Here is a 16,036-nt window from a genome sequence, read left to right on the forward strand (position 1 = left end):
CATTTGCATTAATTATGGTCATTTGGACCATATGCCATGTGCATCACAAGTTTTTAATACCATAATGTTCCTTGAAGTATGACTGTAAGGAAAGGAGCGGTGCATGTTTAGTTACTCCTACTCTGCATTCGACCTTTGAAGTATGTAAGGAGGAATGGAGGGGTGCATCTTTAGTTACTCCTACTCTGCATTCGACCTTTGAAGTACAGTTATTGTTAGCCTATTATATGAATTTATATCCTTTTTTAGGGAAAACTAGATGAAGCTGAAAGGTTCTTCAAGGCAGCCCTACATCAAGCTAAAGAAAAATTTGGACTGAGAGATCCACATGCTGCATCGGCACTGAACAACTTGGTAATTGTTACCTCTGACTATGAACTGGAGACTGAAGTGACATTCTGTTTTCCTCTCTAATGAACGGAACACTTGCACTCTCTTGCACTCCATAAGCTTTACGAGTTTTATGACCTATTTGGGTTCATAGTCAAAGTGCGAAACATAACCACACTTTGTCACACTCTAAGGTGGGCAAGTTTGACCGATTTAGGTATGGGATTTAGTTGTTGTCACGCGTTAGGAAATAACTTTCTGACAGCTGGGTCTTGTGTGTCATGGGCTAAAAAGGTGTGGCAAGATTCACTTAGTGATGCTAAAGTGCACTCAGACTTTGTTGACCTAACTTAACGTGAGTTTGGAAAGAAGTATCTGGCAAAGTTTGGCAAGGTTAGACGTTGAACCAAACAATCTCTTACATATCCTTGTTCAATTACCTGGTAAATTTGTGCGTGTTTGACACATCTTTAAATTCACTATGATCCCTAATTTTGGAGCTCTCTCATTCTGTTGAGGTGTTCAATTTTGGATTTGATTCTCGATTTTGACTAGGTAAACGATTTCTTAAGAAGCTCTCTTATTCAATTGTGGTATTCAATTTTGGATTTGGTTTTCGACTTTGACTGGGCCAACGATTTCTCAAATCAATTGCTAGCAACCAGCCTATAAAAATACATCAGTCCCGCGCACCCCTCACCACGTTGCAAAGCAGAAGTGCCAACATGCGACGTTGTAGCACCTATACAGTACATGCGGCCACCAGCGCAAGAAACTTCTCGGTATATTGATTAGCACATGACAAAATCACACCATCAGGAAGGGCTCACCGAAAGACCGCATTATTATAGAAAAAGAAAACACACTCCATTATCTTCCCTATGCGCCAAACAACAACAACAACAACAAAGCCTTTACCTATGCGCCAAACAACAACAACAACAATAACAACAAAGCCTTTAGTCCCAAGCAAGTTGGGGTAGGCTAGAGGTGAAACCCATAAGATCTCGTGACCAACTCATTGTTCTGGCTGAATAGCAAACTTCCATGCATCCCTGTCCATGGCTAGTTCTTTGGTGATACTTCAGTCCTTCAGATCTCTCTTTATGGACTCCTCCCATGTCAAGTCCGGTCTACCCCGATCCCTTTTGACATCATCAGCAAGCCGTCCGCTATGCATTGTAGCTTCTAGAGGCCTGCGTTGAATATGCCCAAACCATCTCACATGATGTTGGACAAGCTTCTCTTCAGTCGGTGCTACCCTAACTCTATCTCGTATATCATCATTCCGGACTCGATCCTTCCTTGTGTGGCCACACATCCATCTCAACATGCGCATCTCCGCCACACCTAACTGTTGAACATGTCGCTTTTTAGTCGGCCAACACTCAGCGCCATACAACATTGCGGGTCGAACCACCGTCCTATAGAACTTGCCTTTTAAGTTTTGTGGCACTCTCTTGTCACAGAGAATGCCAAAAGCTTGGCGCCACTTCGTCCATCCGGCTTTGATTCGATGGTTCACATCTTCATCGATATCCCCATCCTTCTGCAACATTGACCCCAAATATCGAAAGGTGTCCTTCTGAAGCACCACCTATCCATCAAGGCTAACCTCCTCCTCCTCGTGCCTAGTAGTACTGAAACCGCACCTCATGTACTCCGTTTTAGTTCTACTAAGTCTAAAACCTTTTGATTCCAAGGTTTGTCTCCATAGCTCTTAACTTCCTATTGACCCCCGTCTGGCTATCATCGACTAGCACCACATCATCTGCAAAGAGCATACACCATAGGATATCTCCTTGTATATCTTTTGTGACCTCATCCATCACCAAAGCAAAAAAGATAAGGGCTCAAGGCCGACCCCTGGTACAGTTCTATTTTAATCAGGAAGTCATCATTGTCGCCATCACTTGTTCGAACACTTGTCACAACATTATCATACATGTCTTTGATGAGGGTAATGTAGTTTGCTGGGACTTTGTGTTTCTCCAAGGCCCACCACATGACATTCCGTGGTATCTTATCATAGGCCTTCTCCAAGTCAATGAACATCATATGCATGTCCTTCTTTTGCTCCATGTATCTCTCCATAAGTTGTCATACCAAGAAAATGGCTTCCATGGTCGACCTCCCAGGCATGAAACCAAACTAATTTGTGGTCACGCTTGTCGTTCTTCTTAAGCGGTGCTCAATGACTCTCCCATAGCTTCATTGTATGGCTCATCAGCTTAATTCCACAATAATTAGTACAACTCTAAACATCACCCTTGTTCTCGAAAATTGGTACTGATATACTTCGTCTCCATTCTTCTGGCATCTTATTTGCCCGAAAAATGAGATTGAAAAGGTTGGTTAGCCATAGTATCGTTGTGTCCCTGAGGCCTCTCCACACCTCACTTGAGACACAATCAGGGCCCATCGCCTTGCATCCTTTCATCCTTTTTAAAGCCTCCTTGACCTCAGACTCCTGGATTGGCCACATAAAACGTCTGCTAGTATCATCAAAGGAGTCATCCAGTTCAATGGTAGAGCTCTCACTCTCCCCATTGAACAACTTGTCGAAGTACTCACGCCATCTATGCTTAATCTTCTCATCCTTCACCTGGAGCTGGTTTGCTTCGTCCTTGATGCATTCGACTTGGTCAACATCCCTCGTCTTCCTCTCTCGGATCTTGGCCATCTTATAGATGTCCCTTTCGCCTTCCTTCGTGTCTAACCGCTGGTAGAGGTCCTCATACGCCCGACCCCTTGCTTCACTCACAGCTCGTTTTGCGGCCTTCTTTGTCATATTGTACTTCTCTATGTTGTCCCCACTCCTATCCAGGTATAGGCGTCCGAAACAATCTTTCTTATCCTTAATTGGACATCATCGTTCCACCACCAGGTATCTTTAGCCTCGCTTCTACTTCCTCTGGACACTCTTAACTCCTTTGAGGCCACCTTACCAATGCAAGTTGCCATCTTCATCCACATATTGTTTGCATCACCTCCTTCCTCTCAAGCGCCCTCCTTAATGACCCTCTCCTTGAACGCCTGAGCTACCTCCCCCTTGAGCTTCGACCACTTCGTTCTAGCAACTTTGGTACGCTTGTCCCGTTGGACACGAATCCGAAAGCGGAACTCAGCAACCACAAGCTTATGCTGAGGGACAACAGTCTCTCCAGGTATCACCTTACAATCTAGGCACCCTCGCATATTTTCTCTTCTTGAGAGGATGAAATCAGTCTGGCTAGTGTTGACCACTACTAAAAGTCACTAGATGTGATTGTCTCTTCTTAAAGTGGGTGTTAGCTATAATCATGTCGTAGGCTAGAGCAAAGCTTTAGACATCTTCTCCTTCTTGATTCCTGATACCATAGCCAAAGCCCCCATGCACCCCTTCAAAACCTGTGTTAGATGTGCCCATGTGGTCATTGAGGTCTCCTCCTATGAAGAGCCTCTCGCCAATCGGTACACTCCTAATCATGTCCTCCGGGCCTTCCCAGAACTCCCTCTTGGTGTTCTCATTGTGGTCTACTTGTGGGGCATATGCGCTGATAACATTGAGAACTAAGTCCCCAACTACCATCTTGACCAAGATAATCCGGTCCCCACGGCTCTTGACGTCCATCACTCCATACTTGAGGCTCTTGTTGATTAAGATGCCTACTCCATTTTTGTTTGTAGTTATCCCCGTGTACCACAGCTTGAAGCCACCTCCTTCGCCTTTTGTTCCCTCCATTTGGTTTCTTGGACGCAAAGGTTGTCAACACCTCTCCTCAGCGCTGCATCAACTAGCTCCCGAAGCTTACCTGTGAGGGACCCTACGTTCTAGCTACCTAAGGGGATCCTCCTAGGCTCAGCTAGCTTCCTTACCCTTCGCACTCGTCAAGTCAAATGCGAAGACCCTTGCTCTTTTTCCACTACACCCGGGTGTTGATGTAGTGCGCCACTAAGGATTCGATGACCCGATCCTTGCTCACTTGCCACCGTATCCAGATCAAGATACGATGCGCCACCAGGGGTGACGGCCCGGCCCTTGCCCATTTGACACCACACCCGGGTTCCGATGTGGCGCGTCGCTGACAGGGTTACGCCCAAACGAAGATCTTTTGAGTTTCATCTCCATAAGAGTGTCTGAGTTTTGACGTTGGCTAGCCAAGCCTGTTACAACATAGGCGGAGTTTCCCCTATGCGCGGAACCAAAAAAAAAAGAGAAATCCCACCAACACCAACAGTGTAGCAAAGCGCGCCAACCCTTCTAGTCCTTGTCTATTTTATATTCTAAACTGCACAAGAGAAGGAGCCAATGGGCTTACTAGCTAGCACCATGGATGGTGGGCTAGCCAGCCTGGGTTCCAACCTTTGCTTCTAACTTAATTGAAATTGAAAATTGATGCCTAGTTCATCATAGATATCACTTCTTTTTAACTGCAGATAAGGCTGTATACCACATAAGCCCTCCGGAGGTGGGGTACTAACAACTTAACACTGTAGGAAATGGCCATGGTTGAATCAACTAGTTTTTATAATTTAGAATTAAAATACTTGGGCGTATCAATATTAGATCTTCTTTTCTGAGAAAACGCAAAGGACCTTTGGGTTTCATTTCATTTAAAAGATAGAACAATCCTCCTAGGAGGTGAGCGTTACTGTTTCATGGGTCCAATTACTGGACGTCCCAGGATGTGGGCAGAACAACCCTCAGCCCCTGGGCACCTGCCTTTGCCCAACATCAGGCCTCGTCTTTGATCCTATCCACTAGCGATTCAACAGATGGTGTTGCATTGTCGAAGGCGCACGCGTTCCTATGCTTCCATATCATCCAGGGGACGAGCAACGTGATGGACTTGAGGGCCTTTCGATGCGCCGGCGGCGTGTGCTCCCAGTATTAGATTTCATGCAGTGTATTTTATGGTCCAATCTTTCTACCAAGTGAATATCCATTGCACCAGTAACCACCCAAGATCCCTCAACCAAACAACTTTAAATGACCTGAGCTCTTGGCATCAGTGCATCATGTACTGAATTCGTTATGTATCACTATGTTCTCTCAGTATGTTACGTTGTACGGTTGCATTTAACACACCAGCAATCGATGGTTTCCATGTATGAATTTAAAAGGCCAGGCCACGTCCTGTCTTGTGGTGGCTTTCATAAACCTCTCAATACTGCTCTTGCCTGAACAGACATTCCTTTTGTTCTCTGTTTTCAATATTGCAGGCGGAGTTTTATAGATTAAGAAAAGAGTATGAGAAAGCTGAACCATTATATCTGGAAGAAATTGAAATCCTAGAGCAATCATTTGGACCTGATGATATACGGTACTGTAAGTTTTAGATTAAGATTTTTTGTTCAGTAACTTCTGATTCAGTTCATTTTGTAAAAGGAGTGAACATAAGGTTATATCTCAAGGGCAAAAGGCTAGTTTGTAGGGTTAAATTGGAGCGGATAGAAAGAGATATGCATAGGTGACATGATATTAGTTTCCATTACATGGTGCATGTTATGCATCCCTGCCTGGTTGGTGTGTACTATTGTTGATGAGTGGCAGAGTGGTGCACACTTCCGTCTTTGTAATAGCAGAGCACGTAATATTATATCCTGATCACTCTGTGTTTGCATGATTGATCACACTTGTCGATGCTTATGATGTTCCATCTAAATTCCCTATGTTGGACATACCTCTTGTAGGGTTGGAAGAGCTTTGCGTAATCTTGGACAATACTATCATATTCAGAATAGGTTTGATCAAGCTCAGACATGTTATGAGGTACCTATTGTTACCTCATGAATCTTTTCGAGCTCAATTTTTTTTAAAATGTAATGGTGTTATGCTATACAGTTTGAAAAGTGTTGAAGTGATTAATAAAGTCAGATGGTTGCCCTAAAAGAAGTGTTTGAGTGAAATGTTACATAATACCTCAATAGAACTCTATTGAAGAATATCTCAGAACAGAACCACTTTCTGTTGCTTACCCTTAATATGTAGTTAATTTATCTTGCTGAGCTCAATCATGGAACCGTTTACTCAATTATCTTTGCAAACCTGAATAATTTACATGATCTCATTCCAACTTGTATATTTTATGAACGTTTCCTGGAGCCTGCAAAATCAAACATAGGAATCAAATGTCCCCTTAAAGAAATGTAGCATCATTATATACCATAGAGTTTTTACATAGCATCCACAACACTGCAGAAGTTCTCATGTGGATACTCATTTGTGTTGTATGGAAGCATTACCACGGCGGCCATTTTCTATCTTGCTGTCAATGTGATTCATTAATTTAAGCATCTCTACTTATTTGAGTTGCTCTTCGTCTGCTCATGTGCAACAAAAATACTAAAGAGTCTGCTTGTGGAATAGAAACTTGAAAAGAAAAAAAAATTGCCATTGTGATTTTCATACAATTATTGAATCAGTTTTTCTATGATTTATGCACTTTTCTTCAGTTCAAACTTGCTTCTTATATCATTTTCTATTTCTATTTTTTCCTTTTTTCAGCGTGCTTTGAAGGTAATACTAAATTCTTGAACCTCCTTTCTCTTTGCATGTTTGAAATTATTATTTTCAGCGTGCTTTGAAGGTAATACTTAATTCTTGAACCTCCTTTCTCATTGCATGTTTGAAGGTAATTCTTGAATTCCTTTCTGTATGCCACTGAGATAATTCATATGAACATCTGAGTTAAGCAAACTAAATGATAGGCCATCATTCTGCTGTTGACACATAAGCAAACTAAATGATAGGCCATCAGGAATATATATCATTATTTGTGTCGTGACCTGTTGGACAAAGCACTAAAAAAATGTATGCATGTTATTGTTAATCGATGATAACACGAACAACTCTTGTTTTATTTGTTTTCTTTTAATCATCAAATATTTGTGAGTGGTGCATATCAGTTACATATCACTATATGTGCTTAGCTTTTGTACAGAAATAATACTATTGACTAATTCTTCAAATATTATTTTGTAAGTTCTAACGTTCATCGCTTTAACTCTGGTGCAGATACAAGGAACTGTTGTGGGGCCTGGTCACCCAGATTATGCAAATACAATGTACCTTCTAGCCAGGGTACAAGTACAACTGCTCTGTTGCTGTATAAGTTACTGTTATGTACTGTATTCTCTTATTGTTTCAAAGGGCAGGATCTTTGCATTTCATTAATAAGAATAGAATTGCACAATTGATTAAGGGAAAATCAGATACAACGAGTACATATCTAAGCTAACCTAGGCCCTCAACCCCGCAGGCCAATAAAGCGACATATATTGTTTGTTAGAAGATATTTATTTCCTTTCTAGGCGCTGGGTCAGATGCAACACACACACACCTATCTAAACTAGGCCCTGTGCCTCACAAAAAAAATACCTGGAACCTTGCCGATTCAGTTAACCAAGTGGTCCAATCAAATCGTTGGCCACCTCATGGGATACAAAGTCTTTTTTTTTTTTTTGAGAAAACGCAAAGGATCTTTGCATTTCATTGCATTGAAAAGGTGGGTGAAAGAACAATCCTCCTAGAAGGTGAGTTTTACAAGGCCATAAGCCCGATCAGTGGACATCCCAGGATGTGGGCAAAACAACCTTGAGCCCCTGAGCCCCTGCTTTTCCCCAGCATCGGACCTTGTCCTTGATCCTATCCACTAGCGAATCAATCGACGGTCTCGCGTTGTTGATGACGTGTTCGGTCCTATGCTTCCATATCATCCAGGGTACGAGCATGGCGATGGATTTCAGAGCCTTTCGTTGCGTTGGTGGCATGTGCTCCTTCGCGCACAGCCACCAGTCCATAACAGTAGGCTCATGATCCGGTGCATGGGTTGGCATGCCCATCCAGTCCAGGATGATGTGCCATGTTTGCCGAGCGAAGGGGCAGGCCAGGAGTAGGTGCTGAGGAAATAAGAACAGAAATATGTATCCATTAAGCATACCTGACACTGTGAAGTATATAGTGTGCGTGTGTTTGTGTCTGTGTGTCTGTGTGTGCGTGTGTGCGCGTGTGTGTGTCAAGTTTGGCAATAGATCAAGTTGCTTTGCTCATATCAATCTTATCTCAGTCTCCAACTTCCTCTAGTCTTTCCTGCCCTTCAGGTGCGGCTGCCATCAAGGCTCCCTCCCACCTCTTGTGATCCATGCTACTATCCTACCGTGTAACCTTTCCTTTTGCAATATTAATTGCCTCATGCAGTTACTGGTTATGGAACAGCTAGGGGCTTGCATCTGCCTCCACCATTGCATAGAGCTATCAACTTGGCCCCATTGTGTCAAGCTCCAAGTAAAGCTCTAGCATCTCCACTTTGGACCATTGTGCCTCCTTGCTTACAAACCTCCGTTATTAGTTTATTACAGTTCGTGTGTCAGGACTCAAGGAGGGTTCAACTTTGCTCCATGCATTGTAAGCTAGAAGTGTAGCCTAACACAGCATTCTATTGTATGAAAATAGCAGAAGCATTTGTTTCAGCATTTGCTCCCTTTGTTGGTGCACACCCTCCAGTTCTTTCTGTCTACAAAAAATATTTTTCTATGTTTTTTTTCGAGAAACGCAAAAAGCATTTGCGTTTCTTTGCATTGAAAAGAAGGAGTTCGGGTACAATCTGTTACAGTGTATGTGGATTGCATTAGCCCTTTCCATCAGTTCGGAGTTCTGATTGCGTTGGCTAGTGCATGAAGCTTAACATGGTATCAGGGCCTAAGGTCTTGAGTACAAGTCCTGGCTTTCGCAATTTATTAAAAATTGCTGGTAGCCCCCCTTTGTGTCCACGTAAAAGCCTCTTGAGTCATACTTGAGTTTCGCGCGCCGTCGCTCTCTTTCGGTTGCACGTGTTGACTTGTCTTCTCCGTCACACGTGAGAGGGGGTGTTACAGTATATGTGGATTGCATTAGCCCTTTCCATCAGTTCGGACTTTTGGTTGCGTTGACTAGTGCATGAAGCTTAACACAATCATCCTAGGACAAGAATTACATTACGATCAGTGGACATCCCAGGTTTGTGGAATCACAAGGCGGAGGCCAGGTGCCCCGGCGGCCGCCCAAGAATGGGCCTCGTCCTTGATCCTATCTAGAAGTGTATACATGGATGGTGTTGCATTGTCGAAGACGCAACTGTTTATGTGCTTCCAAACCATCTAGGGCACGAGCAGCGCGGCCGATTTCAGGGCTTTGTGGAGGATCCGCGGCGTATTCTCCTTGGCATGCATCCACCAGTCCATGAGAGAGGGCTCACGGCTAGGTATAGGTGCTGGGATGCGAAGCCATGCCAGGGTCTCATGCCATGCCTCGCGGGCGAATGGGCATTCCAGCAGCAGGTGTTGTAAGGTTTCCGGCTCTTGATCGCATAGGAGGCAGCAAGGATGGTGCTGAAGTCCATGGCGGGCCAACCTCTCGGCGGTCCAGCAGCGATCCTGGTTGGCCAACCAATGGAAGAATTTGACCCTCGTTGGCGCCCAACTTTTCCAAATGAGCTTCCAGGAGTAGCAAGCCGTAGATCCATGGAATGTGGCCTAGTAGCATGACTTCGCCGAGTAGATGCCGCTCGCTGTCCACTTCCATGTCAATTGGTCCGGGGCAGCCGAGAACTCGATGTGTTGCATGATCTGCCAGAGCTGCAAGTACTGACCGATCTCGTGCAGGCCTAATGTGTCGTGGATGTCGCGTGCCTAGGAGTTGCCGTTGTGTCCATCCGCTACAGCTCTGGTCGTGCGTTGGCGCTTGGGTATGCAGTCATACAGGTGAGGCATGAGCTCGCGGATGAACCGGCCATTGATCCACTGGTCCTCCCAGAGCAGGGCGGTCGTGCCGTTCCTGATGACCATGTAGGAAGATGCCCAGAACAGCACATGCTCCACATGCGAGAACTGGAGGTCAAGTCCTTGCCATGCACGCTCAGGATCTGTTCTTGAGAACCATAACCAGCAAAGCCGCAGTGCGAGTCCGGCGCGTTCGAGATCGTGTATGCCCGGGCCCCCAAGCTCGATGGGGCGGCAGACGCGGTTCCAGTTCACGTGGCAGTGCCCATCGTTGGCAGCAACGCGCCCGGCCCAGAGGAATCCGCGTTGAATCTTCTCAAGCTTCTTGAGGGTCTTTTTTGGGGGTGCAAACGCAAGCAACTGGTGCACCAGGATGGCGCTTAGGACAGATTTTACCAGGGCCAGGCGCCCGGTTTTTGACATCAGCTAGGCCTTCCAAGTTGGGAGCCGCACGACAATAGAGTCGACCACGGGTTGCAGCTGGGCGGCCGACGGGCGACGCGTAGACAGGGGGGTGCCGAGGTAGGTGATAGGCAGTGTCACCACCTGGCAGCCGAGGTGCACAATCGTGTCCATGGCCGTCTGGTCGCCGTGCAAGACGGTGGCGGAGCTCTTGGTGAAGTTCACCCGGAGGCCGGAGGCCCTGCCAAACAAGGCGAGGATCTCTTTGACCGATGTGACGTCGCCAGTCGTGGCGTGGCAGAAGATCATGACATCGTCGGCGTATAGCGAGATCGCCGGGATGTGTCGCCGAGGATGCAGCAGTTGTAGCATGCCCGAGCTGTGGGTGCGTCGGAGGAGCCGACCAAGCGTGTCGACGGCAAGCACGAACAGCTGCGGGGACATGTAGTCACCCTGTCGGAGTCCCTGTCGGTGCCAAATGGGCGGTCCCGGCTCGTCGTTCATCATGATTCGCGTGCTGGAGGATGATAAGAGGATGGTCATGGGTGCGCCCCGATAGCCGAAAGAGGCGAGGTCGGCACGGGAGCGGGTTTGCGGGTGGAAGCGCTCAATCTAGCAACTCTGCCCCAGGATATGCTCGGCGGTGGATAGGTGCCATGCCTGGGCGGGGACTCCACGTGGCTCGAGGTCCACATGGAATTCCAACTCGCCGGCGCTGGCGTGGGCCAATTTGCACCACGGACGCAACGAGAGGGAGAAGCGGGGTGAATTGATGAAGTGGTCGCCGGCCAGACGCGCCTTAGTGGTTAGCGAGGAGAATAGAATCAGGAAGTCCTCAGGGTGGTGGCGGTGGACAGAGAAGTCGTCGTCGGCGAGGTCGAAGGAGTCCAGGAGCAGTTTGGCCACCTCGTCGGAAGTGACAGGCGGACGGTTGCCGGTGATGGACGCCACCATCGCGCGGGACATGACCAACTCCGCGTCCTCCATCTCGACGGTACACGACACGATGACCCGCACAGGCTCCGTCGAGCGTGCGTCGGTTGTCGGTGCCGCTGTCGCAGTGCGGGGTGCCTGCGGCGTGGGGGCAGCGGCACGGGCGCGGCCTACCACCGGGGGAGGGCCGCGGTGGCGTGAGCGGGGGGAGGGAAGCGGGGAGGGGAGGAGGGCTACCGGCGTGGGTCGACGGCGGCGAGGCTAGAAGGTTGGGCGGGGCAGGGGAGGGCTGAGGAGAGCGGAGCGGAGCGGCATCCTAGACTTGTGAAATTTATTATGTCCTGAGAAAGATTGGATTAGAGTGCCTTCTGAGAGCACGTGAGAAAAATCCCTGCCTAATGGGCTTGTATGAGTCTTTTTAGACTCTTTCCTCTTCTTAATATAATGATGTGCAGCTCTCTTGTGCATTCGAGAGAAAAAAATATGTGCAGCTCTCCTGCGCTTTCGAGGAAAAAAACAAGTATGAGAAAACATGGCTTCGATGCAGTTGATCAGTTTGAAATAAAACCCAGTGTCTTCGCATGCGTGGCTGTATGGATCAAATATAATTCGTGGTTTGTCGATTTCCTGCAAGGCAGTAATGATGTGTTTCTCTCTCAGAATCTAAGTGTTATGTCACTATGAAGCTCATATGGTTGTGCGTGCTCTGCTGCATACAACTGTATTTTATTCTTGCATGAAGTGTTTCCATATATACCCTTCTTGAGCTCACTCTAAACTATGTTTTCTTGAGATTTCCCTCCTTTTCATCGGTTCCCTTAACCTAAATAGATGGAATTGTTTACCAGGGAAATGCCTTCTAAAACATATTTTATTTTGTATGTCAGAAAAGTTAAACCTATTGTTTTGTCTATTCTTAGGTGCTAAGTCAGCAAAGAAAAAGAAAAGATGCAGAAGCTCTTGTTCGAGGATCTATCAGGATACTTGAGGTATGTTTACCATTTCAGAGTAGATTTAATCTTTTTTTGGCATGAAAGGGGGCTTGATGAGGATTAAAATAGGAAGCTGGACTTGGCGAATCCCCTGCTTGCTTACAAAGAATGATGTTTCTCTCTACGGTAAGCACCTCTCATATTTCCTGGCTCTCAATAACCATTACACTTTCTGAACTTGTGCATAGGGGTTTCAACTGTGTTCATGTTCACAAATGGAATATGTAGCGATGCTTTTTAGTGTTCAAAGTAGTTCAAACACATGGCATGTATGCCACGAAGTTGCATATTAAAAGTATAAAATACATGTGACAACCATGCAACAACATGGTGATTAAACCCTTATACTCCAAAGCATTAGACCAGTGTCTCTAAAATTTAGGTCACTCATTTGTCAGGGGCATCCTTTTGAGGTTCATGGATTCCTTTAATACAGTATCCAGCATGGTTTTGTACAATCAGTTAGACAGATATTGTTGTTACACTATATGTGGATTGCCTAGCCCTTTCCATCAGTTCGGACTTTAACATGCTATCGGAGCTAAGGTCTTGAGTTCAAGTCCTGGTTTTCGTAATTTATTAAAAATTGCTGGTAGTCCCCCTTTGTGTACACGTGAGAGGGGGTGTTACACTATATGTGGATTGCGTAGCCCTTTCGGACTTTTGGTTGCGTTGGCTAATGCTTGGTATCGGAGCTAAGGTCTTGAGTTCAAGTCCTGTCTTTCGCAATTTATTAAAAATTGCTGGTAACCCCTCTTTGTGTCCACGTAGAGGCCTCTTGAGTCATACGTGAGCTTCGCGCGCCGTCGCTCTCTTCCGGTTGCACGTGTTGACTTGTCTTCCCCGTCACACGTGAGAGGGGGTGTTACACTATATGTGGATTGCCTAGCCCTTTCCATCAGTTCGGACTTTTGGTTGCGTTAGCTAGTGCATGAAACTTAACAATTGTAGGGTTGAGGTCTTGAGGACAGAGAATGGAAAGACTAGATGACGTGTAAAAGTATCCCAAAATTTTATATGCTAATTTTTTTTCAGATCCCTAATTCTTTGTTTAAAATATGCTACGCTAGGCAGGGGGTTGAGGTCTTGAGGAAGTCTTTGTTCCCAATCTGAGGAGAGCATGACCCACCTACTGATAGGTTGCCCTTTCTCCCACACCTTATGGCATGAAGTGCTCTTGTGGATCCACGGCGTGACCTCCAGTTATTGTGGTATGATGGCATCAGGTCATCCTCTCCACCCAATCAGCGGTGCGAAAAGGCACGTAGTCGGTGATCATGTTCACGGCCTGGTGGATCTGGAAGCACTGTAAGGCGGCCATCTTTTACAGAGACCCGACATTGCCCGCTAGCTCGACACTGTTAAGGTGGAGGCCCAACAGTGGACGAAAGCAGAGGCGGTTGCCCTTTTTAGGGCTTCTCACAGCGTTGCCTAGCACTTACAAGTGTGGCATTATAATTTAGGGTGTTGCCCCTTTTAGGGCTTGTACAGAGCTTGTTCTCCTATAGTGCAAGACTTCTGCATTTTTCTCAAAAAAGACAAATATAATAGGGCAAACAAGGGACTGCGGCGATTGTATTCAACAGTTTATGCATTTCTGCTTATTGCTTACAGGAAATTGGTTGAGACACAAACCGTAGTGTGTATAGAAGTTGTGGTATGTATAATCCATTCTGAGTTGAATACTAAGTAGACAAAAATCGCAGGAGTCTGTTCCTAACATGAAAATTAACGTGCCGGGTGTTGCACACTCTGTCTGTTTTTTTAGTATTAAGGAGACAGTGAAATAATGTTACGGATCTAACATAAATCATTGCATGTCATGAAAATCAATTCCATCATTTTCAGTGCTGATTAGCAATTGGTATCAAATTTACACTTCCATTATTAAATTGTTACATCAGAACCATTTGCTAAGTAAAAGGCTAAGAATCGTTATAACTTGAAGGTGTGCCATGGATCATTCATACTCCATCATGGTCCAGGTTGCTGATCAGTCCTTTTAAGTTCCTAGCAATGGCTGCATCTCTTTTTTCTCTTATTATATGCCCTACACTACTTTTTTAGTAGAACTGTAGGGAAGACCCCTACAGTATAAATAGGAACGTAAGTTTGCACCGTGAGGACTTGAACCCAGGTGGTAGGATTGTGCATCCACTCCCCCAACCAAGTGTTACCACTTTGTGATTTTATGATCGCAATTTGTGATTTTACTTCGTTCTTGAGTGCATTTTTTGTGGCTTCATACTCATGTTACCAGTTTTTCCAGGAGTTGATGAATCTAAAACAACTGGCTGAAGCTGAAAAATTGCGAAGGAAGATACTACATATTATGGAGCTTTCAAAGGTATGCACATGTAGCTGCAATCCTACAATGTTTCTTCAGTAGACCATCATATGTAATCGGTTGTGAACATAACGTGGGCCTTAAATTGGTGCTTGAGTGTCACACTGATTTTTTGTGAAGTTCTGTATTAACTTTGCCCAAAACACAAGTCGTGTTTAGTTGTTTGTTTATTCAAGGTTGGGTGGGGTGGCAAGGAAGGACAATGTATCACTACATCCGCATTCAAGCGCAAATCACAATGTTACGTGTTAAATGCACTGGTGCAGCAATGTCTTGCTTCTTCATTCCAAAATAATTAAAGTTATAGGTTTGCCCTAAGTCAAACTAGCTTAAGTTTGACCAACTATATAGAAGAATGTGCTAGGATCTACATAACCAAATACACATATACGAAAATATAGTTCATAAAGAATCTCGCGGGACTAATTTGGTGCTCTAGATGTCAATATATTTTTCTATAGAGTTGGTCAAACTTAAACAAGTTTGACTTAGGACAAAACCAGAACTTCAATTATTTTGGAATGGAGGTAGTACGTAGACCAGATGTGCAAATTTAGCGAAATAGCATCACGGTGATCCAAAATGTGCAAATTTATGAAATACCAAGAGCTTCAGCTTTGTCCTACTCGTTATGTATACCGGTGCATTTAACATGCCAACATAGCTAGTGGGGAAGTACCAGTGTATTCAGTGATCCTTGACATTTCAATGGGTTGAAATTCTACCAGAAAATAGCATACAATGATCATTGACCGTTGGGCAACATCTCAAGTAGTAGAAAGTCTGAAATAGTTTCGATGTGACATATTCTGTGAAACTCCAGTCCAGTTGGCAGTCCATACTATTTTCTGATAAAGCATATAGGAAACGAAATAAAAGCTGATTGAAAACAGAAAAGGAGAAAAATGACAGGGACAGGCACTCTTGACCAAAGCCTGTCATATCATCCCTACGGAAACTACTGAAATATATCTGTGGAACTGCTTGCTAGGGATGGGATTCATTGGGTACTACAGTTGCAGGCGTACAATTAAGTGTCACTCTTGTAACCCTAGGGAAGCTGAGGGAATCAGAAGAATTATTGCAAAGGTAAAAGGTTACTTTTAGGTTCTTTGGCCATTTTGAAAGTTTTCTTACTTACAGGTTCAATGATTTACGATGTTTAGGTGCCTTGCAGTCAGAAAAAAGATTCTATCTGAAGACCATATTCAGGTTTGCCATTGCCTTATAATATTTGGCTTTTGAGCTGATTTTTGATTTATGGTAGAAACTCATCTTGTGTTACCAGATG

The 16,036-nt window shown here is 45.0% G+C and overlaps 1 protein-coding gene across 2 annotated transcripts in view; it reads left to right on the forward strand.

Moving 5' to 3' along the window:
* Nucleotides 1-16,036, forward strand: part of LOC123449270 — a 30,270-nt gene that overhangs the window by 4,600 nt on the left and 9,634 nt on the right. For both annotated transcript variants that reach the window (XM_045126417.1, XM_045126416.1), the window contains exons 4-13: nucleotides 250-354; nucleotides 5,536-5,636; nucleotides 6,007-6,085; nucleotides 6,821-6,832; nucleotides 7,331-7,396; nucleotides 12,327-12,395; nucleotides 12,468-12,524; nucleotides 14,668-14,745; nucleotides 15,737-15,834; nucleotides 15,912-15,957. In XM_045126417.1, the coding sequence (XP_044982352.1) occupies nucleotides 250-354; nucleotides 5,536-5,636; nucleotides 6,007-6,085; nucleotides 6,821-6,832; nucleotides 7,331-7,396; nucleotides 12,327-12,395; nucleotides 12,468-12,524; nucleotides 14,668-14,745; nucleotides 15,737-15,834; nucleotides 15,912-15,957 (711 nt within the window). The remainder of the gene's footprint in view (nucleotides 1-249; nucleotides 355-5,535; nucleotides 5,637-6,006; nucleotides 6,086-6,820; nucleotides 6,833-7,330; nucleotides 7,397-12,326; nucleotides 12,396-12,467; nucleotides 12,525-14,667; nucleotides 14,746-15,736; nucleotides 15,835-15,911; nucleotides 15,958-16,036) is intronic.

This window comes from Hordeum vulgare, chromosome 4H, assembly GCF_904849725.1.
Source record: "Hordeum vulgare subsp. vulgare chromosome 4H, MorexV3_pseudomolecules_assembly, whole genome shotgun sequence".
Taxonomy (NCBI): Eukaryota; Viridiplantae; Streptophyta; class Magnoliopsida; order Poales; family Poaceae; genus Hordeum; species Hordeum vulgare.